The sequence below is a fragment of the Mustelus asterias genome, chromosome 15 (assembly GCF_964213995.1).
Source record: "Mustelus asterias chromosome 15, sMusAst1.hap1.1, whole genome shotgun sequence".
In the NCBI taxonomy this organism is placed as follows: Eukaryota; Metazoa; Chordata; class Chondrichthyes; order Carcharhiniformes; family Triakidae; genus Mustelus; species Mustelus asterias.
In genome coordinates, this window is record NC_135815.1 from 73,189,471 (window position 1) to 73,217,063 (window position 27,593).

At 44.0% G+C, this 27,593-nt stretch overlaps 1 protein-coding gene across 1 annotated transcript in view; it reads left to right on the top strand.

Annotated features, from left to right (window-relative positions):
• The first annotated feature begins 3,328 nt into the window (after positions 1-3,328).
• LOC144504738 (solute carrier family 22 member 2-like) overlaps positions 3,329-27,593 on the top strand; it is a 37,816-nt gene continuing 13,551 nt past the window's right edge. The window contains exons 1-8 of the mRNA XM_078230481.1: positions 3,329-3,739; positions 5,891-5,994; positions 6,094-6,248; positions 9,076-9,244; positions 9,344-9,458; positions 11,980-12,086; positions 20,279-20,493; positions 24,843-24,951. Coding sequence (XP_078086607.1) covers positions 3,329-3,739; positions 5,891-5,994; positions 6,094-6,248; positions 9,076-9,244; positions 9,344-9,458; positions 11,980-12,086; positions 20,279-20,493; positions 24,843-24,951 — 1,385 coding nt within the window. The remainder of the gene's footprint in view (positions 3,740-5,890; positions 5,995-6,093; positions 6,249-9,075; positions 9,245-9,343; positions 9,459-11,979; positions 12,087-20,278; positions 20,494-24,842; positions 24,952-27,593) is intronic.

Here is a 27,593-nt window from a genome sequence, read left to right on the forward strand (position 1 = left end):
CGCCACAGTCTCCTGCAGGTCCAGCCCACCTTGTTCCAGCAGGCGCTGCCGGATATAGGTCGACCTGATGCCCGCGACAAAGGCATCTCTGATCAGGTCGTCGGCGTTTTGGGCGGCTGAAACGGCCTTGCAGCTGCAGGATCTGCCGAGTGCACGCAGCTCGTGCAGGAATTGCTCAGTCGATTCCCGGGCTGCTGTCTGTGAGTGGCCAGCAGATGTCTGGTGTAGACCTCATTCGGCTGCCAGTTGTACTGGCCTTTTAGGAGATCGATTGCCTCCTGGTAAGTTTCTGCGTCTCGGATTATCGCGAAGACGTGAGCGCTGACGCGGGCGTGGAGCACGTGTAGTTTGTCGATGTCGGCTACGACGACGACAGCGGAGGAGGTGATGAAGGTCTCAAAGCAGCGCAGCCAGTGATCAAAACAGTTTGAGGCCCCAACAGCCTGAGGGTCCGAGTCAAGTTTATCAGGTTTTAAGAGTTGCTCCATCCCAAAAACTTTCGTAAATAAAATTGATGCACCATCGATTATGCAAAGACTCGTTGTTGCAAAATAACAGGCTTTTATTTACGAAAGAATTGGAGCACACCCGAACCAATAGCTAATCCGAACTGAGGCAAAAGGGGCGGAGAGCAGTCACCTTAATACCCAGAGAAGGGCGGAGTCCCGGATTGAGGGGCGTGTCCAGGCATATCACACAAACAGACAATACTACAGTGGTTCACCACAACTTCATGGGGTCCAATAGCAATGTTGATGACTCCCAGGGCAATTCCTTCCCACTATATACCTTATGAGGATAGGTTGAGGGAGCTCGGTCTTTTCTCCTTGGAGAGACGAAGGATAAGAGGTGACCTGATAGAGGTGTACAAGATGTTGAGAGGTATAGATCGGGTGGATTCTCGGAGGCTTTTTCCCAGGGCTGAAATGGCTGCTACGAGAGGACACAGGTTTAAGGTGCTGGGGAATAGGTACAGAGGAGATATCAGGGGTAAGTTTTCCACTCAGAGGATGGTGGGTAGAGTGGAATCGGCTGCCGTCAGTGGTGGTGGAGGCAAACTTGATAGGGTCTTTTAAGAGACTTCTGGATGAGTACATGGAACTTAATAGGATTGAAGATTATAGGTAAGCCTATATATAAGTCTAGGTAGGTAGGGACATGACCGGCGCAACTTGTGGGCCGAAGGGCCTGTTTGTGCTGTATTTTTTCTATGTTCTATATACAAATCTGATGAGTCTATGTTGTCTGTGGGACAGGACATACCCAGGAATGGTGATAGTGGTGTCTGAGCCATTTTCTGTAAGCCACGATTCAGTGAGTATGATTATGTCAGGCTGTTCCTTGACATAGTCTGTGGGACAACTTTCTCAATTTTGTCACAAGACCCCATGTGTTAGTAAGGAGAACTTTGCAGGGTTGGTAGGGCTGGGTTTGCCATTGTAATTTCCAGTGCCTGGTTCAATGCTGGGAATTCCATCTGGTTTCATTCTTTTTTCCAGACTTTGTGGCGGTTGATACAACTGAGTGGCTCGCTAGGCCATTTCAGAGGCATTTCAGAGTCAACCATATTGCTGTAGGTCTGGAGTCACATGTAGGTCAGACCAGCTAAGGGCGGCAGATTTCCTTTCCTAAAGGACTTTAATGATCTGATCGTTTTTACAATTGATAATGGTTTAATGGTCACCTCAAACATTAACTTTGTTACTCTCTCCAAAACGTTGCCAGACTTGTTGCATACTTCCAGCATTTTCATAGAATCACAGAAGCCCTGCAGTGCAGAATGGCCATTCGGCCCATTGAGTCTGCACCAACTTTCTGACGGAGTATCTTACCCACGCCCTTTCCTCTGCCCTATCCCTGTAGCCCCACACTAAGGAGCAATTTAACTTGCACATCTTTGGACTGTGGGAGGAAACTGGAGCACCCAGAGGAAACCCATTCAGACACGGGGAGAATGTGCAAAGTCCACACAGTCACCCAAGGCTGGAATTGAACCCAGATCCCTTGCGTTGTGAGACAGCAGTGCTAACCATTGTGCCACTGTGCTGCCCTTCTGCTTTTATTTCAGTTTTGCAGTATTTGCAGTTTCCTGCTTTTGTTTGGAACTCATTCATTGACGTTGAAGTAAGAAGCATAAAGGACTGTGACTTCAGTATAAAGTCTTTGTATGGAAATTCTTAACTAAAGTTCAGCTGGAAAACTGACCTTTCATTTTATCATTTAATCATCCCATCTAATCTCAATGTTGCAATGCACCTGTCCAGGATCAGTGAACTGAATCTTGACTGTCTCCACAGCCTTTTAGAGGTCATGTTGAAAAGCAGAGACAGACATATGCAGGATCAACCAAAAAAAAGGCATTGAATAACTAACTGGCCACAACATAATGGGATTATTTCCTGTATCTCACTGATCTCCAGTACACAATTTAGTTATAATTCCAAAAGAATTTTCAGCATGGTATAAGCTTATCGTTTATTTTGTGTTGCTGAGTTAGTCTGAAAAGACTGGCAATGCCATGTCAAATCATCAGAAAACTAGAGTTGTCACTTTTAAAACAATTCTTAAATGACCGGCAGGTGACAGGTTTGCTACCCTACAGGTTGAGCCATAGCCTCAATTTGGATTCTTGCTTTACTAATGAAGTAATTCATCTAATGAAATAAGATCTATCTGGCAAGTGCTGTGTTGTAGGAAGAAGCGACAGCCAACTTGCAAGATCCCACAAACAGCAATGAGGTAATGTTTAAATAATTTGTTTTGGTCTTTGGTTGAAGGATTAATAACATCCAGGACACAGGGGAGAACCGCTCTGCATTTCTTTGAGTGGTCTGTAGAATCTTTTGGGTCCACTTGAGAGGGCAGATGGAAGTTTGGACTCAATGGTGTAATACTCATTCAGCATTATACTAAAGACTGAGAAATTAGGGCATTAGAGCCAAAATCAAGCAATTCATAGGCTAAAGCATATTGGATTTTTAAAAACTATATTTAGTTTACTTTATCAGTATCACAAGTAGGCTTACATTAACACTGTAATTAAGTTACTGTGAAGATCCTAGTGTAGAGATATTGAAGTATTTGACTCTTGTTTGTTTGTTTGCAAGTCTGACCTGAAGTGTCTCCATCCTAAATGTAACAGTAGCTTGTCCATTCACTTATTAACAGGATAAACCACTGATTTATACAATTAATTTGTAGACCTTTGCTCCCCAGGCTCTTGCTAGAATACAAGGCTTCTGATAGTCTGCAGGGAAACAAATCTGTGCATATATCACCCCATCAGAAGTTAATTCTATTAAGCTGTGGGTAGAGACTCGGTTTTACAATGGCAACCTTTGATGATGTCTTAGTGAGCATAGGAGGCTTTGGACAATATCAAAAGAAGATTTTCTCTCTAATATATCTGACATCAGTGGTGTTCTCCCACCTGTACGTTGGATTTGTTTTTTTAGCGGTCACTCCTGACCATTGGTGCCGGAGTCCTGGGGTGACTGAGCTGAGGGATAAGTGCCGCTGGTCTCTGGAACAGGAGAAGAATTATACACTGCCTCGAGGACGGTCTGGTAGCTCCTCATACAGTCAGTGTGAGAGATACGACGTAGACTGGAATTCCTCTTCAGGTAGCTGCGAAAACCCACTGCTATTTGTCCAGAATGGTTCCTGGGATTTACCACGTACAACATGCCAGGATGGGTGGGTGTTTGAAAATGGCTCATCCTCCAGTATTGCGACTGAGGTACGTTTTAATTTTGGTCAGAGATCAGACTTGTCTTAGAGCAGAATTGCAAGACACAACGGTGAAAGAAAGACTTGTTGTTATACAACACTTTCACAAACACAAAGTGCTTTACAGCCAGTTAAAGATATTTTAAAGGGTAGTCACCGTTGTAATCTTAGAAACATTGCTGCCAATTTGTGCACAGAATTTACCTACAAACAGCAGCATGATAATAAACAGAAAATCTGTTTTTGTTAGTGTCATTGACAGAGGGATAAATATTGCCTAGAACACTGGGAAAACAGACCTGCCGTCCTTTGAAAAAGTTCTATAGATCTTTTATATCCACTTGAGAGGGTAGGCAGCTTACAGTGCAGCTCTCTCTCAATGCCCAGGTTCTGTGCTCAAGTCTCTGGTGTGAGACTTTAATCAACAATCCTAATGCAAAGATGAGCCCAATAGGACTACCACTGAGCCAAGAGAGACCTATTCAATTTTACTGAACTGGTTTCAGGATGGGCAAATATTTTCCATTGGAAAATCAATGAAGCAGGTTAGATTGAGTCTATGATTGGATAGATATATAGATGATCTGTAGAAATACCAGCAGGACGGATCTGAATGGCCCATTCTTGTTCTGTGCCATCTCAAATTTCTCTGCCAAGTGCTATTAGCATAAGTATCCCAAGATACCATATTAGGACACATTCCTCTCATCCTCCCATCTTCTTCCTCCCCTCTCTTCACCATACCCTCCAGCTCTTCCACTCCTCTCTCTTCTTCCCTCCCCTGCTTTCCCCCTTCTTCTTCACACACTCTTCCTCCCATCCTCTTCCTCCCTATTCTCCTCTCCCCTTCTTCACCCACAACCCCCACCTCCTCTTACCCCCACTTCCTGCAGATTTCGTCGCCTGTGATCAGCTAGCACTTCCACAAACTAAACCAGACTTAAGTCGAAAGGATGTCCTGATTTTATTTTTTCTAAGCTCTGGAATTCCATCCCTATGGATGGGATTCCCCCCGCCTCCCTCCCCCAGTGTATTTTGAGACAACGGAGACAGTCCGCCGCCATTGGCTGGTGGTGGGATCTTATGGTCCTGCTGCTGTCAATGGGGGGTTTTCAGTTGTTTGCACCCTTTGCTGCCGGGGACCCCGTGACGTGGGATCGCTGTCGATGGGACTGTCACATCCCGTCGGCAGGAATGGCTTGGAAAATTCCACCCTACACCTTTCAGCCTCTCTACTTTGGTGTGCTCCTTTCAGACACTTTTTAAAAACCTCTTTGACCGATCCGTTGACCACAAGTGTTCTGTGGTTTGATATTACGTTTGATTTTTGATGCCTCTATGAAGCAACTTGAATGACTGTATTGTATTAAAGGTGTTAGAAATGGGAGGTGAGGGGAATGTTGGACATCGGAGATAAAAACAGAACGTGCTTGGAAATACTCAGCAAGCCAGACAGCATCTATGGAGATAAAAACAGAGTTAATGACCCCTTAGGGTCTGTCTTCAGTTCATCGACTTGCACTTCTTTTTAGATTAAGCACAACTCCTTGCACTGACAGTGTCCCCTTCACCCTTGACAGTGTTAATCCCTGAAAGTGTTCACCACTCTCTCTCGCCCCACAACAATGTTCACCCTCCTCTCTCATCCCAAAAAACACAAAAATGCTTGAACCCTCAACTATGCTGACTCTTTTCACATTGGACAGACTGGAGCCACGGATTAGGAAGTTGGGGGTAATTTTGCCAGGATGGTGGGAGTGGGGGTTGAATGTCGCTTATTGGTTTTACATTTACCCCAAGTAAATCCTTCTAAACACGAGGGTCAGTGTGCAGCGCAAACATTTCACCCGTCCCGAACATCTGATCCCCTGGTGGAGCCGTCAGTCAGGGAAGGGGAAACCAGCAATCGGAACTTCAGACTCCTTCCCGCGTAAATACTGTGTGTCTGTCCGCTGGGTCTTCCTCCCGAGCAACCTCAGCAAAGCAAGTTAAGTTGGAGACCTTTCCCCATGTTGTTAGATTTGGGCCCTCTGTTCTCTCACAGAAGCTGCCTAACCTGGTGAGGAATTTTGGAGGGGTCTTTTCCAGATTTAACTCCCTATGGTACTGTGTGTAGAATAAAAGTTGGTGCTATAATAATTTTGTTTGTCTGATTCTACAGTTTAAATTGGTATGTGCTAATGCCTGGAAACTGGACCTGACTCAAGCTTGTCTAAACCTGGGCTTTATGGTTGGAACCATAATCTTGGGCTACACAGCAGACATGTATGTATCATCCTCACTTCCAGTGCCTTCTCCTGATTTGAAAACTAGGATACTGATGGAATTTTCTTCACATTTCCCCCTTAAAACCTTTTGTTGCAGATTTGGCAGGAAACGTTGCTTCTTGTTTGCGATCTTTGTGACCTCTGTGTCGGGTCTTCTACTGGCATTCTCCCCAAGCTACATCTGGTTTGTGATCTTCCGCACTCTGCAAGGCTTATTCGGCAGAGGAGGTTGGCTGTGTGCCAACGTCTTAAGTAAGATTCTTGCTTTTACCTGTGTTAGAACTAGACTGTCACTGGTAAATGGTCCTTATGTTCACTAAATGATCGAATAATGAGACTTGTTAATGCTAGTGTAGTGGTTATGCTATCAGACTAGTAATGCAGCGGCTTAGACTTGTAAGGGGAAGTTTCTCACTTCCTACCAGCACAAAAGACAAGCAGACATGAGTACAGTACAAAAAGGCAACACAAACTTTATTCTCTGTTTAAAATAACAAAAACCGCAGGCCTGGGGAGAGACAGCTGCTAGGCAACTGCTCTCCCTGGCCATTGTGCGCTTTACAATTGATAGGGTTTTGAACTTCGCGCCAAACATATGGTAATAGGCTCATCATTTACTACATGATCAGTCCCTGCTAATAACACAAAGCAGTGGCACAATAGCAAGATGTTAAAAAGCCATTATAGATAGGTGGAATTGATCTGTGGCTGATGATGATGTGAACCCATTTCCCTGGGCTGATCTCTTTCTGGAGGGTTCCCTTTGTGTTTTGAGCTTCTTGCATAGTCTAATCAGTTGAGCTATTGTCTATGCTTTCCCTGCTTGGAGTCTAAAGTGATTAGGCTGTCTGAAGTGATTAAGGGGTGCCCATGAGTCATCGCATTGCTGTGAGCTGCTGACAATATTTAAAAATAAATTTGATATACACGTGTAAAAATGTCCATGATATTAAGCATAAAAGTCGTCTTAAGTATAAAGGTCGCCCCCTTCAGACTAATAATCCAGAAAATATGAGTTCAATTCCCACCATGGCAGTTGAGAATTTAAATTGGAAGCAAAATTGGTGGCTCGCCACCACTTTCTCAAGGGCAATCAGGAATGGGCAGCAAAGCTTGCTTAGCTAGTGACACCCACATCCCTTGAAGGAATAAAAAAATACTGTCAATCCTCAACTGGTTTGCTTATGCCCTTTCGGGAAGGAAGGAAATTTCTGTCTTAACCATTCTGATCTATATATGGCTTCAGTTCCACATCAATGTGATTGTCTTTAACTACCCTCTGAAATGGCTGATCTAACTGCTCTGGAGCAGTTCAAGGAACTACCTTCTGAAGGGTGGGATATAAATCTGGCCTTGCCTGTGGGGTTCAAACCTCAGGATGAAGGAAAATATTCTGATTTCATATTGCTACATGGTTTATCAGCATGCTTAAAGTGCTACACCTGAATTGCTAGCTCTTAATATATTCCTCATACATGATGTGACTAGTGGTCCATTGCTTGATTTTGCAGAGTACATCTAAGCTGTGGATGCAGAAGTAGACTATAGAAGCTTAAAATTACTTGGGCATTTTGGTTCAATCCTGCTGCAAGTCTCGCAGAGGAATCTAGAACTTGACAAGACCTTAGGTACCCCAGGTTTTGGAGATTGTCAATTCTCTAGGCTCCTGTCACAATGTATCACAAAGAATTCAAATATGTCCATGTATTTTTTAATGTAGCTGGCAGAAAAGTTGGATAATTGATTAATTTTGTCAACATATTTCTTCCATAAACAAATAATCCTTCAGGGTTGTTCATGGCACTTAAATAAATATGTTACTGATCGGCACATCATATACAAACGGCTGAAATTGAAATAAAGGGGTATGAGATATTAAAAGATTTGGGGGTGACACAGTGGTTAGCACTGCTGCCTCACAGCGCCAGGGACTCGGGTTCAATTCCAGCCTTGGGTGACTGTCTGTGTGGAGTTTGCACATTTTCCTTGTGTCTGGGTGGGTTTCCTCTGGGTGCTCCGGTTTCTTCCCACAGTCCAAAAATGTGTAGATTACGTGGTTTAACCATGGTAAATGCAGAGGGTTATGGAGATAGAGTGGAGGGAAGGGCCTGGGTGGGATGCTCTTTGAAGGTTGGTGCAGACTCGATGGGCCGGATGACCTCTTTCTGCACCGTAGGAATTCTATTCTGTAAAAAATATGTGATAACAGATAAAATTGAGTTAAAAGTGAGTTTTACAGCTACCAGTCTATAATCCCGTACAGACATGTAGGGCCAGATTCTCCAACGTTGCTTGCAGCTGGGATTCTCCCATCCTGCTGCAGTGAACGGAGATTTGGCTGAGGCCAAATTCTCCAACCTCACTGTCGGCAGCAGCGGAGAATCCGGCTGTAAGTTAAAATATGGTTCTACATACAGGAAATGGCGGTATAGTTGTAATGTCTAGTAATCCAAAGGCCCAGGCTAATTCTCTGCGATGCACATCCCACCACGGCAACTGGTGGAATTTAAAATTCAATTCATAAATCTGGAATCATGAAGCTAGCCTCAGTAATGGTGACCATGATCATCGATTGTTGTCAAAAATTCACCTGGTTCACAGATGTCCATTTGGGCAGGAAATCTGGCCTACGGGTGCCTCTAGGTCCACAGTAATGTGGTTAACTCTAAACCTCCCTCTAAAATGTACCAGCAAATTACTCAGGTGAACAGCAATTAGGGAAGGGAATCAAATGATGCCATTGCGAGTGATGCTCACATCCCATGAAATGAACTTCTGAAACCTTGGAGGATATAATTCCACATGCAAAATCCCCTGGTGTGATTTTGCCTCTCTGAGGAGATTAGATGGCCGCAGTGAGCGGAGCAGGGGGGAGAGAGGTCTTTGTGTCTCGTCACGATGCTCCAACCATTATCAGTGTGGAGCAGTCTTAATTGTCTTTTCCTGCTCACCATTCTTGCCTGTTCATAAATATTAACCAATTATTTAACAAAAAGCAGCTCAATTATCATTGATTGGTTTTCAATGTATTCTCTTGATACCCTCGGTGCTTCACTGAAATGTGTTTTTTTTCTTCTAGTGACTGAACTTGTTGCGTCAGAGTACAGAAGAAGAGCAGGGATTGCAAACCAACTGTCGTTCAGTTTTGGGATTGTGCTCCTTCCAGCCATTGCTTACCTTTTACCAGCCTGGAGAAACTTGCAACTGACGATTACCATACCAAACCTCCTGTTCTTGTCCTACTACTGGTAATATCTGATTGTGTAGCATCAATACTTACGGCAGGTGTGAGTACCCAAGGTGGTGTCAGCCCAATGATAATCTTCCCAAATGTGTTCCTTTTGCAGGTTGATTCCAGAGTCTCCCAGGTGGCTGATCTCTCAGAAGAAAGATGCGGAAGCCTTGAAAATTCTGCGCCAGGTGGCAAAAAGGAATGGCAACATCCTCTCAATGAAGTTTAAGGTGACTAGAGTTAACGAGGATGGAATTCAGACTGTGATTCTATGCACATGATCATCTTGCAGGCTGAGGTTGCCACCCACTTCACTAGGTCTGATGCAATGCTGAGATAATTCTGGTCATTCCTACCCGACTCAGAAGCTGCAAGGATGATCAGGAGCAATTCATATCTTGAGTAAATGAAACAAAGGTTTTTTTCACTTGTCATAGCAATCACCCAGCATTCTCAATGCTTTAATAACAATGAGGACTCCGACTGTGGAAATGAATGAGGACACACACATATATGCATGGTGACATTTCACCTCTGGCACTTGGCTGTAAATGTACCCTGACCCAGTATTATTTTATAAATTATTATTTTTTCCTGGAATATGGTAGACACTAACCATGTAGTATTAATCAACCAACCATGAGGACTGGTGTCAGGACTGGTTTCAGATTACTGCATCAATTTTTTTTACAGCAATTTGAACATACGAACGTAAGAAGTAGGAGCTAGAATAGAACATTTGGTCCTTTGAGCCATCATGGTTGATCTTCAACCTCAACTCCACATTCCCACATAATCCCTGAATTCCTTAATTCCATTCGTACCAAATATCTATCAACCTCTGTCATAGCATAATAGAATCTCGTTAAACAGAGGGAGGCCATTCGGCCCATCGAGTCTGCACCGACCACAATCTCACCCAGGCCCGATCTCCATGACCCCATGCACTTACTCTGGCTAGTCCCCCGACACTAAGGAGCAATTTAGCAGGGCCAATACATCTAACCCACACATCTTTGGAGTGTGGGAGGAAACCAGAGCACCCGGAGGAAACCCAAGCAGGCACAGGGAGAATGTGCAAACTCCACAGAGACAGTGACCCAAGCCGGGTCCCTGGCACTGTGAGGCAACAGTGCTAACCACTGTGCCACCATGTCTTAAATATTGTCAATGACTGAACATTCATGGCTCTCTGGCGTAGAGAGTTCCAAAGATTCACAACCCTTAGAATGAAGAAAGTTCTCCTTCTCTCAATCCTAAATGACTGAATCCTTATTCTGAGGCGATGACCCTGTTTTCTGGATTTCCCCAACTTGGGGGAGCTTCTTCTCAGCACCTATTCTACCAAGCCCAAATCTTCTGGTCAGCATCAATGCTGGGCACATTGGCGGCACCCACAAAGATTTTCCCCACATGATGCTACAGCCCATTTCTCTGGGATCTTCCATTCCCAGCTGACACAGAAATGGGCAGCGCAGCATCTTCCACCTAACTCCAGTGCATGGAATACAATCAGGGAAGGAGAGGAAATACCCACTAGTTGTGGTTTTCTGGAAAGTATCCAAAGGTCCAGTCCTTTAATGAATGACTGTATATTCGTGAATGGATGAGTGAAAGGGAGTGGATGAATGGGTGAGTGTCTGAATGAGTAGGTGGTTGAGTAGATAGATAGATAGGTGGTTGAGTGGATAAGTAGGTGAGTGGGTAGGTGGTTGAATGGGTAATTGGTCAAGTGGGTGAATGGTTAGTCAGGCAGGTGGGTAAGTGGATAGGTTGATAGTTGGTTCAGAGGGAAGTCAGATGGTTGGGATAGTTGGGTCGAGTTGGAGGTACTCAGGTAATCGGATGGAGGGGTGGTAGTCAGGTGGTCAGGGCTGTTTGGGGAGTTGGTTAAGGAGTTACCCAGCTGTTGACCTGGTTTTAAACTAGTTAACATTTCCTGGTAACTATCAAGGTAAGTCGCGAGTATCAACCCCAAGTTTCTGCCCTAAACTCAGGATCAGAGACTTTCACATAGGATCTTGGGCAGCAGGGAATCAGCCCATCGGAAATTTAAACTTCCTAAGCAATTTTCAAAAACGTTGGTTCATCAGGATTTGCAATGCTCTGATGTGCATCTTCTGTCATGCGCCTGGTTTCCAACAATCCGGAGGCCAGAAGATTTGGGCCCAAATGTTTCAATTATATCAGCTCTCATTCTTATAAACTCAAATTCCATGGTCATATTTCAGATCCTAGCTCACAGGTGACCAGGTTAATTCAATTCCATAAATTTATGGTGGGATTTCAACTTGTAATATCTGGGGTCCTAATCCAGTACTGCAAATACTACATTAACACAAAAAAGTTCCAACAAAATTTAAATTTAGCACTCTGCAGGCATAGGTTCATGGCTGAACGAACTCAAAATTTGGTAAAGGAAAATATGACTGGGATGAGTGGGGCATTCTGCCTCGCAGTTGGCAACTTGCTGAAAGGCTATCATTCAGGTCCTTTTTGGCTGAGGGTCCAGTTTTGTTATAACTGGGTGATCAGTCAGTCCTGCGCCCTTGGGTCAGACACAATTTTGAAGCATTTTTTTAATAACACCAAATTTGGCAACAGTCTTTTTCAATCCAGTGGATCTTGGATAGTGGGACATGGCCTTTGTGATCATAGTCATCAACTTGTTGGGGTCTACTGATATTGGAACTGGTTCTGAGCAGATTCATTCTTTCTACAACTTGCAACTTCCACCATTCCTTTTCCCAGGCAATTACTATTGAGAAGAATGATGAAAAGGTGAACCGTCCTTCCGTAATACAGCTGGTCAGGACACCTCAGATGAGGAAGCATACTCTTATTTTGATGGTGAACTGGTGAGATCTTTTCATTTTTGTGATTTGAAATTAATATTTTGAACGCAGTACTATTTTTGTGATAGATAGCTTTTCCACTCTAAAATATATCGATGACTAACAAGGGACTCAGTAAAAAGCCTGAAATTCATTGGAATGAATGAAAGAACAATTGATTACAGTAATAACAATGAGATTGCAATGTAATAAGTGTTCATTTCAATCAAAAAAACAGACAAGTTCGAAATCTGCTTAACTACAAGCGAAAATATTTGACACAGGTCATCTGGCCCCCTAGATTAGATTACAAGTTTCAACTCATTCTCTATTGTCTATATTATCATTTTTGTTAGTAATTATTTGTTATCTCTTCACTTCAGTTCAGGCCACTTCAGTTGGTTTGCCAGAGTTAACTATTGAATCATGGCTTATTGTTTCAAAGCTTTGTGATCTGAGTAATCAATGGCTGTGAATCATGCTGGATGGTGTGATTATGATTTTGGGAGATGAAAGGATGCCCTCTCACTCCTACTTTCCTCCTCATTGTGAAAAGTGGCCGAAGGAGGCCTTTTGGAAAACTGAATTTTTTATATTAGGATTTTAGGAAGAACCAATAGCTGACAAGTTAGAGAGAGAGAGAGAGACAGTCATTTTGACTTTGGGCGATAATGTGAACGAGACCGTATTGGATCAGCCACCCAGTGTGCACCTCTCCTGATTTTCATTTCATTTCATAGTGACTGATTTGGTATCAATCATTTTATGCTATTGCACCTAAGTACCCCAAACAATCACCAGCTTTAACGGCGTTTTGAAGTGTCCATAATGAAGTTTAGTGAGGATTCTGGAAACTGGAGGATTCTGGAAATTCAGGCAATATCAATTGTCAAGGCCTTTACTAAAATGGTACCAATAATGAGGAACTTCAGTTTTGTGGAGAGACTAGAAAAGTTGGGATTGTTCTGCCTAGAGGAGAGAAGGTTAAAGGTAGATTTGATGGAGATATTCAATATTATAAAGTATTTTAATAGAGTTGATAGGGAGAAAACGTTTCCACAGAGATTGAGTAATGCCATATCATGTGGAGTCAGTGAACCAGCAGCAGAGTGGATAGCAAACTTGCCATGAAACAGAAAACAGAGAGTAGAAGTTAAAGACACTTTCACAGATTGACAATAAGCAGGTGGTGGTGGTCTACAGAGAGTGGTACTGGGGCCACTGTTGTTCACACTTGCTTTCGTGATTTGGGTTTGCCAATAACACCAAATTAGGGATTACGATTAATGTTGAGGAGGACTGTGGCAAAATACAATAAAATGTTAACAAACTTGCAAAATATAAGTAAGGATAATATAGATGAGTTAAGAATGGATCTTTTTAGTAACAGGAATAAGGAGGGTCCTATTCCTTGGGACATAAAAGTCTTAATTGAGTTGATGTGTAAAGGGATTCAAAAATCTTTAGAAGTGACAAACCCATACAAAGTGCTGTGCCTGAATTTTGTGCGTATTGGGCACGTGCACTCGGCAGACCCGGAAATGGATGTGAAATGTGCTTCTGGTTATGATTGGCCCCAGAACGTGATTTCACACTGGCTGGCTAATTAACGGGCAGCCTGCAAGAAATGTGAGCTACGAGAAACTGAGCGCTGCCATGGTGGGCTGGAAGAGGGTGGGCGCCAAGAAAAGGAAGAGTGTGGGCTGTCCCTCAGATGGACAGGTGCTGTGGAGCTGTCCTGGGGAGCTCCAGACCTTGACAAATTCAATGCGATGAAAAATGCAACAAACTGTGTCTAGGCAGCACATTCAAACTTCTGACAGCAGAATTTAGAAAACCTCAGTCCCCGGACATCTTTTAAAATTTTATTTCAGCCCTGACAATTCATCCTGCCCTGGATCGAGGTTGTAGCTAAAATGTGAAGGCTGCCTGGCCAAATGGTCCAGGCACCAACTATAAAAGTAGACAGTCTTGTGAAATTGTTTCTGACTACCATGTGCTCCTGCCAACTGAAATTTTATGCCAGTGTGCGATGACAGTGGGACTCGCGCCCGGCATCTTTTCGTGTGATTTAATGCGTATTCCAGATTGAGGGTGCACCCACCTGATTAATGTAAAATTCTGGCCCGAGGGTTAGCTGCACAGCTGGAGTGTGGTCAGATTAACACCAAACGCACAGGATGTAATCCCTGTTTCTGGCTGAGGTATGCTAGGGTCCTACCTCATCCTACCCACAGATAAAAAAACAAAGCACAACACTTTGCCTTGATTTGGCAAATAATTACCAAGGATGTGTTTTGCACAGAGTACTTGAGAAGAATTCAATGGCAGAAAGTTATGTGAACCTTAGGCAGAACTTTGGTTAGACTACATAGAACCATAGAAAAGTTATAAAAGCAAATTACCGCGGATGCTGGAATCTGAAACCAAAAGAGAAAACGCTGGAAAATCTCAGGAGGTCTGGCAGCATCTGTAAGGAGAGAAAAGGGCTAATGTTTTGCGTCCAGGTGACCCTTTGTCAAAGCATAGAAAAGTTATGCTGCAGAAAGAGGCCATTCAGCCCATCATGTCTGCACCAACCAACAAGAGAAAAAAGAAACTAGCCGCTCATTTTAATTCAATTTTTCAGCACCGGGTCCATATCCTTGCAGATTTAGATGCAGATCCTGGTTCCATTCAAATGAGTTGAGCGTTTCAGCCTCAACCACCAATTTAGGCATTAGGTTCCAAAGGCCCACCACCCTCTAGGTGAAAAAGTTTCCTTATCTCCCTCCTAATCCTTCCACCAATCACCTTAAATCTATGCCTCCTGGTATTTGACCCCTCAGCAAGGGGAAATAAGTCTTTCCCCTCTACTCTGTCTAGGTCCCTCACAGTTTTGTGCACCTTAATTAGGTCACCCCTTAGCCACCTCTGTTCTAAGGAAAGCAGTTGTAGCCCATCCAATTTCCCCTCATAGTTGCAGTTTTCAAGCCATGACAACATTCTTGTAACTCTCCTCTGCATTCTCTCCAGAGCAATTATGTCCTTTCTGTGATGTGGTGACCAGAACTGAACACAAACTCCAGCTGTGGCCTAACCAGCATTTTATACAGTTCCATCATTACACCCCTGTGTTTGCATTCAATGCTTCGCCCAACAAAGGAAAGCATTGGATAGTCATTGGACAGTCAGAAGCTTTTTCCCAGGGTGGAAGAGTTAATTACTAGGGGGCACAGGTTTAAAGTGTGAGGGGCAAGGTTTAAAGGAGATGTACGAGGCAGATTTTTTACACAGAGTGTGGTGGATGCCTAGAAATCGTTGCTGGGGGAGGTAGTGGAAGCGGATAGGATAGTGACTTTTAAGGGGTGTCTTGACAAATACATGAATAGGATGGGAATAGAGGGATATGGTCCCCGGAAGGGTAGGGGATTTTAGTTAAGTTGGGCAGCATGGTCGGCGCAGGCTTGGAGGGCCGAAGGCCTGTTCCTGTGCTATAATTTTCTTTGTTCTTTGTTCATTCCATATGCTTTCTTGACAACCTTGTTCACCTGTCCTGCCACCTTCAAGGACCTGTGGACATGCACTCAAAGGTCTCTCACTTCCTTCAACCTCTCTCAACATATTCCAATTTATTGAGTATTCCCTTGTTTTGTTTGCCCTCCCCAAATGCATTACCTCACACTTTTCTGAATTTAATTTTCTTTGCCATTTCTCTGCCCACTGAAGCAAATCATTGATATCATTCTGGAGGTGACAGCATTCCTCTTCACTATCAAGTACACGGCCAATTTTTGTGTCATCTGCAAATTTCCCAATCACCCCACCCACATTTATGTCTAAATCATTAATATATACAACAAACAGCAAGGGTTACAACACTGAGCTCTGAGGAACACCACTGGACACTGTTTCCCATTCACAAAAACATCCATCGACTATTACCCTTTGTTTCCTGTCACTGAGCTAATTTTGATCCAGCCTGTCACTTTCCCCTGTATCCCATGAGATCTCAGGACTTTTCTGACCAGTCTGTCATGTAGGGCCTTGTCAAATGTCTTACTAAAATCCATGTGGACAATATCCACTATACTACCCTCACCAATCATCCTTGTACTTCCTCAAAAAATTCTATTAAGTTAGTAAGACATGATCTTTCCCAAACAAAACCATGCTGATTATCCCTGATCAATCCGTGCCATTCTAAGTGATGGTTTATCCTGTCTCTCAGAATTGTTTCCAATAATTTGCCCACCACTGAAGTCAGACTGACCAGCCTATAGTTTTCTGGTCTATCCCTCACACTCTGTTTAAATAACAGACAACGTTCACAAACCTCCAATCCTCTGGTAGCTCAGCTGTATCTAGTGAGGACTGCAAAATGATGCTCAGAGCATCTGTTAATTCCTCCCTGGCTTCTTTCAACAGCCTGGGGTATAATCTATCTGGCCCTGGTGATTTATCCATCTTCAAGGATGCCAGTCTCTCTAGCTTATTGTGTCTAATATTTCACACTCCTCCACTTTAACTAGAATGTCTGAATCATCCCTCTCCTTAGTGAAGACAGAGACAAAATACTCATTGAGAACCCTGAATATCTTCTGAAGAAACCCACAAGTTACCATGTACATCTCTGATAGGCCCATCTTATCCTTAGTTATTCTCTTGCTTTTGATGTATTGCTAAAACATCTTAGGATTTCCTTTGATTTTACCTGCCAACAGTGTTTCGTATCCCCTCTTTGCTTTCCTAATTTCAATTTTTACTTCACCCCTGTACTTTCTATACTCCCTAGGCTTTCTACAGTATTAATTCTTTTGTGACTGTCATAAGCTTTCTTTTTCTGCTTTATCTTGGCTTGCATATTTCTGGATAACCAGGGGGCTCTAGATTTGGCAGGACCAACCTTTTTGTTTGTGGGGACATGTCTACACTGTGCCTAAACAATTTTGTCTTTGAATGCCTCCCACTGCGTTGACACTGTTTTCCTTTCTAGTAGCTGTGTCCAGTCCACTCTTGCCAGCTCATCTTTAAACTTTGTAAAATTTGCCTTCTCCCAGTTTAGGACTCATACTCCTGTCCTATCTTTGTCCTTTTCCATAATGATGTTAAGTCCAACTATATTATGGTCACCATTTCCAAAGTGGTCCCCCACTGCTATTTCCTCTGCTTGCCCAGTTTCATATCCTAAGACTAAGTCTAGAATTGTAACCCCTCTTGTTGGACTTGTTACATGCTGGCTAAAAAAGTTCTTTTGAAAGCAGATCAAGAATTTTGCACCCTCTGTGCCCTTCACACTTTTCATATCCCAGTTGATGTTAGAGTAGCTGAAGTCCCCAGCGATTACTCCACTATTGTTTTTCACTCAGAATGTCTACATTTTTACTCTCCTAACTCACTTCCACTTTGACTATTCTGAACAACTCTGGTCTCCATATTACAAAAAGATTATAGAAGCATCGGAGAAAGTGTAAATAAGATTAATATGGATGATACCAGAGTTAAAGGATATAATAGAACATAGAACATAGAAAGCCACAGCACAAACAGGCCCTTCGGCCCACAGGTTGCGCCGATCACATCCCCACCTCTAGGCCTATCTATAGCCCTCAATCCCATTAAATCCCATGTACTCATCCAGAAGTCTCTTAAAAGACCCCAACGAGTTTGCCTCCACCACCACCGACGTCAGCCGATTCCACTCACCCACCACCCTCTGAGTGAAAAACTTACCCCTGACATCTCCTCTGTACCTACCCCCCAGCACCTTAAACCTGTGTCCTCTCGTAGCAACCATTTCAGCCCTTGGAAATAGCCTCTGAGAGTCTACCCTATCCAGACCTCTCAACATCTTGTAAACCTCTATCAGGTCACCTCTCATCCTTCGTCTCTCCAGGGAGAAGAGACCAAGCTCCCTCAACCTATCCTCATAAGGCATGCCCCCCAATCCAGGCAACATCCTTGTAAATCTCCTCTGCACCCTTTCAATGGCTTCAACATCTTTCCTGTAATGAGGTGACCAGAACTGCGCGCAGTACTCCAAGTGGGGTCTAACCAGGGTCCTATAAAGCTGCAGCATTATCTCCCGACTCCTAAACTCAATCCCTCGATTAATGAAGGCCAGTACGCCGTACGCCTTCTTGACCGCATCCTCCACCTGCGAGGCCAATTTAAGAGTCCTATGGACCCGGACCCCAAGGTCCTTCTGATCCTCTACACTGCTAAGAATGGTACCCTTCATATTATATTGCTGCTTCATCCCATTGGATCTGCCAAAATGGATCACCACACACTTATCCGGGTTGAAGTCCATCTGCCACTTCTCCGCCCAGTCTTGCATTCTATCTATGTCTCGCTGCAACTTCTGACATCCCTCCAAACTATCCACAACACCACCTACCTTGGTGTCGTCAGCAAACTTACCAACCCATCCCTCCACTTCCTCATCCAGGTCATTTATGAAAATGACAAACAGCAAGGGTCCCAGAACAGAAAAAACAAACAATTCAAGCTCTTTTCTCCACAAAATAGAAGATTGCGAGGCAATCTAAATGAGGTCTTTTAAAGTTATGAAGGGCTTCAAGAGGATAGATATATAAATAGGTTTCCAATTATAGGCAGGTCCAACATTAAGGCCAGGATTTACTGGTCTTGTCCACTGTGGGATTGGAAATTTCCACCTGAAGTCAACAGACCTTTGGCTGGTCTGTTAACTTTCCTGTCCCTTTCACGACAATTCCCTCCATGGGCAGGACTGGGAAATCCCAGCCTAAGAGCCACAAATGTGAGATTGTCACCAGTAAATCCAGTCAGAATCTCAGAGGAAACATCTTTACCAAGAGCATGGTTGGAATGTAGAACTCGTCACCACACAGACGCTGAAATTCTACTGCCCCGCCCACAATGGAATCAGAGCGGGCAAGGGGTGGACAATGGAAATGTCCATTGACCACAGGCGGGAATTTCCGGTCTCGCTTGAACGAGGCCATCAAATCCCGTCCAGGGTGTTTGAAGTAAATTCCATAGATATATTCAAGGGGAAGATGAGTGAGTGCATGTGGAAGAAAGGAATGGGAGGATGTGTTAGGTGAAATAATTTAAAGAAGGGTTGCGTGGAACATAAACACCAACCGAGGGACATTGGGTTGAATGGCCTAAATGAGTGATGTAAAATTCTTTTTAATGCTATAAATATATACTTGAAATGGAACAGATTTGGCAGGGGAGTGGGACTAATTGGATAGTTCTTTCAAAGAATCAGTACATATTGGCCAAGTAGCCTCACCCAGGGTAATAAGTTATTTTATTCTTACTTGACTTTATTGTCTAAGAAAGAGCTACAGTAATGTTACTGGCTTATCAATCAGTGGGAAGACATAATGTTAAGACCCAAGCCAGAAACACTAGATGTTTTATGAAGTTAGTCTAGACCTTAAGTTTTACATTTTGGCATGGGTGAGCATAAGGTATTTCATTCTATGTATGATTCAAGTGACCCACTAGGAAGCTTTTATCAAACAAAGTTTATTTAAGAACACAATTAACATATAACAAAAAAGAATTAGCATAACTTTTACCAATTGCAATAGTTAAATACGATGCAGTATAGCATCTAATGGATAACAATCTCTGCTGTTCCAAATCAAAAAGCATCCAACAGACATACACACTTCTTCAGACTTGGCACAGAAACAAGTATGCTCACATGATGCTGGATTTGCAGCTTTTTAACACCTGCGATGAATTGGTCCTTTGAATATTGGATTAATTCTCTGAGGCTTCCCAATCCTGGAACTTTCAAAAAGCCTCTGGAGAGAGAGACAGACAGACAGACAGAGACACTGCCTGCTTCCACCATCTTCTAGCAGCAACTGAATTGAAACTAAAACTCCAACCGCAGAGAGAGAGGAAAAACACTTTTGCTTCTCTCCACTTCAAGCTACCACTCAAAAGTGAAACTAAAAGCTGGACTTTTCTGTGAAGCATAGCTCTCCTTCGCCACATACCATAAACTGTCAATCAGGCTCCACTCAGCAATCCCAAGGGATCTGCGTTAGTCCAGATTAAAATCAACATGATATCAATTATACTGCTTCAGTAACAATTAGAGGACACCGGAGACATCTCAGGCCGACAACTTCCAAGGCCCGCAAAGGAACATCATTAAAATACAATTCCTAAAGTCACAGTTTCGTCACAATAAGACTTGCTTCTTAAAATAAAACTCTTTATTTCAGGTTTACGAGTGCCTTGGTGTATCAAGGGCTTGTCATGCATTTGGGAAATCTAGGAGGAAACATTTACCTTGATGTGTTTATCTCGGGAGCTGTGGAAATCCCAGCATCTATCATTATCTTTTTAGTGATTGAACAACTTGGACGGCGCCTTCCCTTTGCAGCAGGTGGTCTATTGTCGGGGGGCTCCTGTTTAGTAGCAGCATTCGTACCTGAGAGTAAGTATCATGGTTCACACTGGGATACTTATCCAGTTGTAAACTAATGTAGAACAGGGCCAGTTATGCAATAATGGAATTACCATGTTAATGACCGTATAATATTGACCTGTCTTAAATTTAAACTGTTAACAATCAGTAAGTATCATAATTTACCAAATTTTCTACAACAGAGCAGACCCCAGAAGCTTAGGATATATATTAACACCGGTATGTGGAGGTGAGGATACAGGTTTATACTGGTCCTCATTGCTGAGAATACAGGTTTACACTGATCTGTACAAGATTAAAATACAAGTCCACATTGGTCTGTAGTGATGAAGATAGGTTAACTCTAGTCTACACAAATTCAGGATACATGTTCAAACTGGTCTGTAGTGGTGAAGATGTAATTAACTCTGGTCTGTGGTGGTGAGGATACAGGTTAACACTGGTCTCTCATGGTGAGATAGGTGGCTGTACAAGTTCAGGATACAGGTTCCCACTCTGTAGTGATGGGGATACAGGTTCACACTGTCTGCACCGGTGAGGATACAGTTCACATGGGTATGTGATGATAGGGCCTGGGTGGGATTCTGGTTGTTGCAGACTCGATGGGCTGAATGGCCTCCTTCTGCATTGTAGGATTCTATGATTCTACGATACCACTGTAGCAATGAGGATACAGATTTCCACTGTTTGTAGCAGAAAAGATACAGGTTTCCTTGGCCTGTAGCGATGAGGATACAGATTTCCACAGTCTGTAGCAGCAAGAATACAGGTTCTCACTCTGTAATGCTGAGGCTACAGGTTCCCACTGTTTGTAGCAGTGAGGATACAGGTTCCCACTGTCTGTAGTGCTGAGGATACAGGTTTACACTGTCATGGTGGAGACACAGGTTCACACTGTCTGTAATAGTGAAGACACAGGTTCAATCTGGTCTGCACAAACTCAGCATACATGTTAACATAGGTCTGGAGTGAAAAGGATACAGGCCAACTGGTATGCAGTGGTAATGATACAGGCTTGATCCAGTTTGTAATGGTGAGTATACAGATTCAGACAGATTTGAGGATAGAGGTTAATACTTAGGTACAATCTCAAGATATACGTTCGCACTGGTAAGTAGCAGTGAGGTACTCAGGTTCGCAATGGTCAGCAGTGGTGAGGATACAGGTTAACAGTGGCCTGCACAAGTTCAGAATACAGGTTAATGCAGATTTCAGTGGTGAGGATGCATGTTCACGGTGGTCTGTTGAGGATGCTGGTTCATGCTGGCTGTTCTAATGATTCTGGTTAACTTTGGTCTGTTGAAGCTCAGAGTACAGATTTGCACTGGTCTGTGGTGGTGGGGATATATGTTCATAATTAGTCTGCAGTGGTGAGGATGCTGGTTCACATTGACCTGTAGTGGCAAAGATATAGGGTGAAATTTTCTGCCCCCCTCCCCTTCTCCCCGCGTGGTGTGTTTACGACAACGGAGGCAACACACCATTGGCTGATGGCGGGATCTTCCAGTCCCGCTGCTTTCAATGGCATTTCCGATTGTTCACACCCTCCGCTGCTGGGGAACCCATGGTGAGGTCTCGCCATTGGCTGACCGGAAAATCCCACCCACATTTTCACACTGGCCTGTAGTGGCGGGATACAGGTTAACTCTGGTCTGTTCAAGCTCAGGACACAGGTTTGCACTGGTCTGTGATGGTGGGGATACATATTCACACTGGTTTGAAATGGTGAGGATACAGATTCATAACTGGCCTCTAGTGGTAAAAACACAGATTTAAATTCGTTTTTAGTGATGAGGATACAGGTTCATAATGGATCTGTAACAGTGAGATGCAGTTTTCCACTGCCTGTGACAGTAAGGATACAGATTCTATTTAGACTGTACAGCTCAGAATACAGGTTAACTCTGGTCTGCATGGTGAGGATACAGGTTCACACTAGCCTGTAGTAGTGAGGATAAAGATTCACACTGATCACACGACAGATCAGTGTGAATCTTTCCTGAGCTTTTGCAGATCAATGTGAACCTAAACCATCACCACCACAGGCCAACATGAACTGTATTCTGAGTTTGAACAGATCAGAATTAATCCGTATCATCACCATTACAGACTGGTGCTAACCAGCATCATTAGCTTGTACAGATAAATGTTAACCTGTATGTTCAACTCCGTAGATCAATTCGAACCTGCATTCTCATCACTACAGACCAGTCATATTTAGCAGTTAACTATGCTTCCTATTTTTATGTCATCTTCAATATTTTCTATGGTGCTTTTATGTAGCAAAGTTTAGATCATTTATACTTTGAGAAGAACAATGGTCACAACACTTACATACGGAAGACACCACTGTTCATATCCATCCTGTTTGAAGAACATTAAAAAAGTTAAGTTTATTTATTAGTCACAAGGAGGCTTACATTAACACTGCAGTGAAGTCACTGTGAATGTTTTTTGTCCTTTAATTAACTTCCTACCAATATAGTCATTTTTTTGGTATTCATTCGTGGGACATGGGCGTCGCTGGCTGGCCAGCATTTATTGCCCATCCCTAGTTGCCCCTGAGAGGGTGGTGGTGAGCTCCCTCCTTCAATCGCTGCAGTCCATGTTCTGTGGGTTGACCCACAATGCCGTTAGGGAGGGAATTCCAGGATTTTGACCCAGTGACAGTGGAGGAATGGTGATATATTTCCAAGTCAGGATGATGAGTGGCTTGGAGGGGAACTTGCAGGTGGTGGTGTTCCCATGTATCTGCTGCCCTTGTCCTAGATGGAAGTGGTCGTGAGTTTGGAAGGTGCTGTCTAAGGATCTTTGGTGAATTGCTGCAGTGCATCTTGTAGATAGTGTACACTGCTGCTACTGAGCACGGTGGTGGAGGGATTGAATGTTTGTAGATGTGGTGCCAATCAAGCGAGCTGCTTTGTCTTGGATGGTGTCAAGCTTCTTGAGTGTTGTTGGAGCTGCACTTATCCAGGCAAGTGGGGAGTATTCCATCACACTCTTGACTTGTGCCCTGTAGATGGTGGATAGGTTTTGGGGAGTCAGGAGGTGAGTTACTTGCCGCAGTATTCCTAGCCTCTGACCTGCTCTTGTAGCCACTGTGTTTATGTGGTGAGTCCAGTTGAGATTCTGGTCAATGGTAACTCCAAGGATGTTGACAGTGGGGGAGCCAGTGATCGTAACACCATTGAATATCAAGGGGCGGTGGTTAGAGTATCTCTTACTGGTGATGGTTATTGCCTGGCATTTGTGTGGCGCGAATGTTACTTGCCACTTGTCAGCCCAAGCCTGGATATTTATTGTCCAGATCTTGTTGCATTTGAACACGTACTGCTTCAGTATCTGAGGAGTCCCGAACGGTGCTGAAAATTGTGCAACATCCCCACTTCTGACCTTATGACAGAGGGAAGGTCATTGATGAAGCAGCTGAAGATGGTTGGGCCTAGGACATTACCCTGAGAGGCTCCTGCAGTGATATCCTGGAGTTGAGATGACTGATCTCCACAACTACAACCATCTTCCTGTGTACCAGGTATGACTCCAACCAATGGAGTGTTTGCTCCCTGATAGCCATTGATTTGCTAGGGCTCCTTGATGCCACACTTGGTCGAAAGCAACCCTGACGTCAAGGGCTGTCACTCTCACCTCATATCTGGAATTCAGCTCTTTTGTCCATGTTTGAACCAAGGCTGTAATGAGGTCAGGAGCTGAGTGACCCTGGCGAAACCCAAACTAGGCATCACTGAGCAGCTTATTGCTGAGCAGGTGCTGCTTAATAGCACTGTTGATGACCCCTTCCATCACTTTACTGATGATCGAGAGTAGACTGATTGGGCGGTAATTGGCTGGGTTGGATTTGTCCTGCTTTTTGTGTACAGGACATATCTGGGCAATTTTCCACATTGTCAGGTAGATGCCAGTGTTGTAACTGTACTGGAAGAGCTTGGCTAGGGGAGCAGCAAGTTCTGGAGCACAGGTCTTCAGTACTATTGCCGGAATGTTATCAGGGCCCATTGCCTTTGCAATATTCAGTGCCTCCAACCGTTTCTTGATATCATGTTTCCTTTAATGCTATGTGTTCTAATCTTGTTAACAGATCTATTATGGCATCATATGCCTGTTGAAAATCCACTAATTTCTGGATTATTCACATATACATAACATACACTGCATTTCTTTTATCAATACACTGTTATTTCCTTAAATTTGTCAGACACAGCTTGCCTTTAACAAATTCATATTTTGTCAATTACATTTTTCCGTGTGTTAATTTTATTTTAACAAGGCAACTAAAATATTTTGATGGTTACTCAAGAAGCATCATATTTGGCAAATTGTAAATCTGTCTTCCAATTCAGACCTATCCTGGTTGAAAACAGCAGCCGCCTGCTTGGGTAGACTGGGAATAACTGTGAGTTTGGAGATGGTCTGTTTTGTAAATATGGAGCTGTACCCTACATATCTAAGGTAAGTGAGAAATATTTAAAAGCAAACAGTAGCAGCCTTTTACTGGGAATATCCAGTATAAATCAATCACTTTAACAGGAAGAAAATTCAATTTTGACAGTTAAGTTTAATGGCCGGTATTGCAAATCTCAAGTCAAATGTTCAGAGTGTATTTAAATATCTGTATGTGATTGTAAAATGGGCAAAATAATTGATTTAAAATTAATTAAATAATTTCCTTTGTGAAGATTTCATTTTAATCTGGAGGTTGTGAATTCACTCTGTTCTCCCCTTCTTCCCCTTTGCTGCACGCGATCTCTTCTCCCCCTTGTGTGATCTCTTACCCCTCTCACAACCTGCTCCCGGTGATTTTTGTTCTCCATTCTCCTATGACCTCTTCCTCAATTCTGCTGCGATCTCTTGCATTCCCCCAGCTCAGAATCCTTCCTATTACCTCCCCTCACAATTTCTTCCTTCTCCCTGAGCACACAATTCCCCAGGCTGAATCGTGACCACCCCCCACCCCCCCGCATTCACTTTGACCGACTCCTCGGTAATCTCTCCTTCTCCCTTTTCCTGTTCATGACGGCAACTTCTTGCAGCCTCACAAGCTCCCAGCTTTAAAAATGAGAAAAACATTTTGAATGGGGTCCTAAATTTGAGCAGATCTCTACTTTCCCCATATTTTTGGGTTACAGTCCATGAGTGACCCTAATTCTCAACCCTGCAACACCTCTCTCTCCCCCTGCCCCCATTTACCCTCCCCCCCCCCCCCCCCCCCCAATTCCTTTTAAATATCTAGGCCCATTCAAAGGTGAACCAATCAACTTGCTCAAGGTAGCTTTTCATTTCTTTGATTGCATGTTTGGTCAGCTAATAATATACTTCAAATTTAATGGTCAGCCTGTGGTCCAAGTTGATGGTCAGTCTCGGGTCCGAGTTGATGGTCAGTCTGGGGTTTGTGTTGATGGTCAGTCTGGGGTCCGAGTTGATGGTCAGTCTCGGGTCCGAGTTGATGGTCAGTCTGGGGTTTGTGTTGATGGTCAGCCTGGGTTCCAAGTTAATGGTCAGCCAGGAGTCTGAGTTGATGGTCAGTCTGGGGTCCGAATTGATGGTCAGTCTTGGGTCCGAATTGATGGTCAGTCTTGGGTCTGAATTGATGGTCAGTCTTGGGTCTGAGTTGATGGTTAGTCTTGGGTCTGAGTTGATGGTCAACCTGGGGTTCAAGCTGATGGTCAGTCTCAGGTCTGAGTTGATGGTCAGTCTGAGTTGATGGTCAGTCTGGGGTCTGAGTTGATGGTCAGTCTGAGGTCTAAGTTGATGGTCAGCCTGTGGTCTGAATTGATGGTCAGTCTGGGGTCTGAGTTGAAGGTCAGTCTAGGGTCCGAGTTGATGGTCAGTCTCGGGTCTGAGTTGATGGTCAGTTTGGGGTCCGAGGTGATGGTCAATCTTGGGTCTGAATTGATGGTCAGTCTTGGGTCTGAATTGATGGTCAGTCTTGGGTCTGAGTTGATGGTCAGTCTTGGGTCTGAGTTGATGGTCAACCTGGGGTTCAAGCTGATGGTCAGTCTCAGGTCTGAGTTGATGGTCAGTCTGAGTTGATGGTCAGTCTGGGGTCTGAGTTGATGGTCAGTCTGAGGTCTAAGTTGATGGTCAGCCTGTGGTCTGAATTGATGGTCAGCCTGTGGTCTGAGTTGAAGGTCAGTCTAGGGTCCGAGTTGATGGTCAGTCTCGGGTCTGAGTTGATGGTCAGTTTGGGGTCTGAGTTGATGGTCAGTTTGGGGTCTGAGTTTATGGTCAGTCTCGGGTCCGAGTTGATGGTCAGTCTGGGGTTTGTGTTGATGGTCAGCCTGGGTTCCAAGTTGATGGTCAGCCAGGAGTCTGAGTTGATGGTCAGTCTGGGGTCCGAATTGATGGTCAGTCTTGGGTCCGAATTGATGGTCAGTCTTGGGTCTGAATTGATGGTCAGTCTTGGGTCTGAGTTGATGGTTAGTCTTGGGTCTGAGTTGATGGTCAACCTGGGGTTCAAGCTGATGGTCAGTCTCAGGTCTGAGTTGATGGTCAGTCTGAGTTGATGGTCAGTCTGGGGTCTGAGTTGATGGTCAGTCTGAGGTCTAAGTTGATGGTCAGCCTGTGGTCTGAATTGATGGTCAGTCTGGGGTCTGAGTTGAAGGTCAGTCTAGGGTCCGAGTTGATGGTCAGTCTCGGGTCTGAGTTGATGGTCAGTTTGGGGTCCGAGGTGATGGTCAATCTTGGGTCTGAATTGATGGTCAGTCTTGGGTCTGAATTGATGGTCAGTCTTGGGTCTGAGTTGATGGCCAGTCTTGGGTCTGAGTTGATGGTCAACCTGGGGTTCAAGCTGATGGTCAGTCTCAGGTCTGAGTTGATGGTCAGTCTGAGTTGATGGTCAGTCTGAGGTCTAAGTTGATGGTCAGCCTGTGGTCTGAATTGATGGTCAGTCTGGGGTCTGAGTTGAAGGTCAGTCTAGGGTCCGAGATGATGGTCAGTCTGGGGTCTGAGTTGATGGTCAGTCTGGGGTCTGAGTTGATGGTCAGTCTGGGGTTCGAGTTGATGGTCAGTCTGGGGTTCGAGTTGATGGTCAGTCTCGGGTCCGAGTTGATGGTCAGTCTGGGGTTTGTGTTGATGGTCAGCCTGGGTTCCAA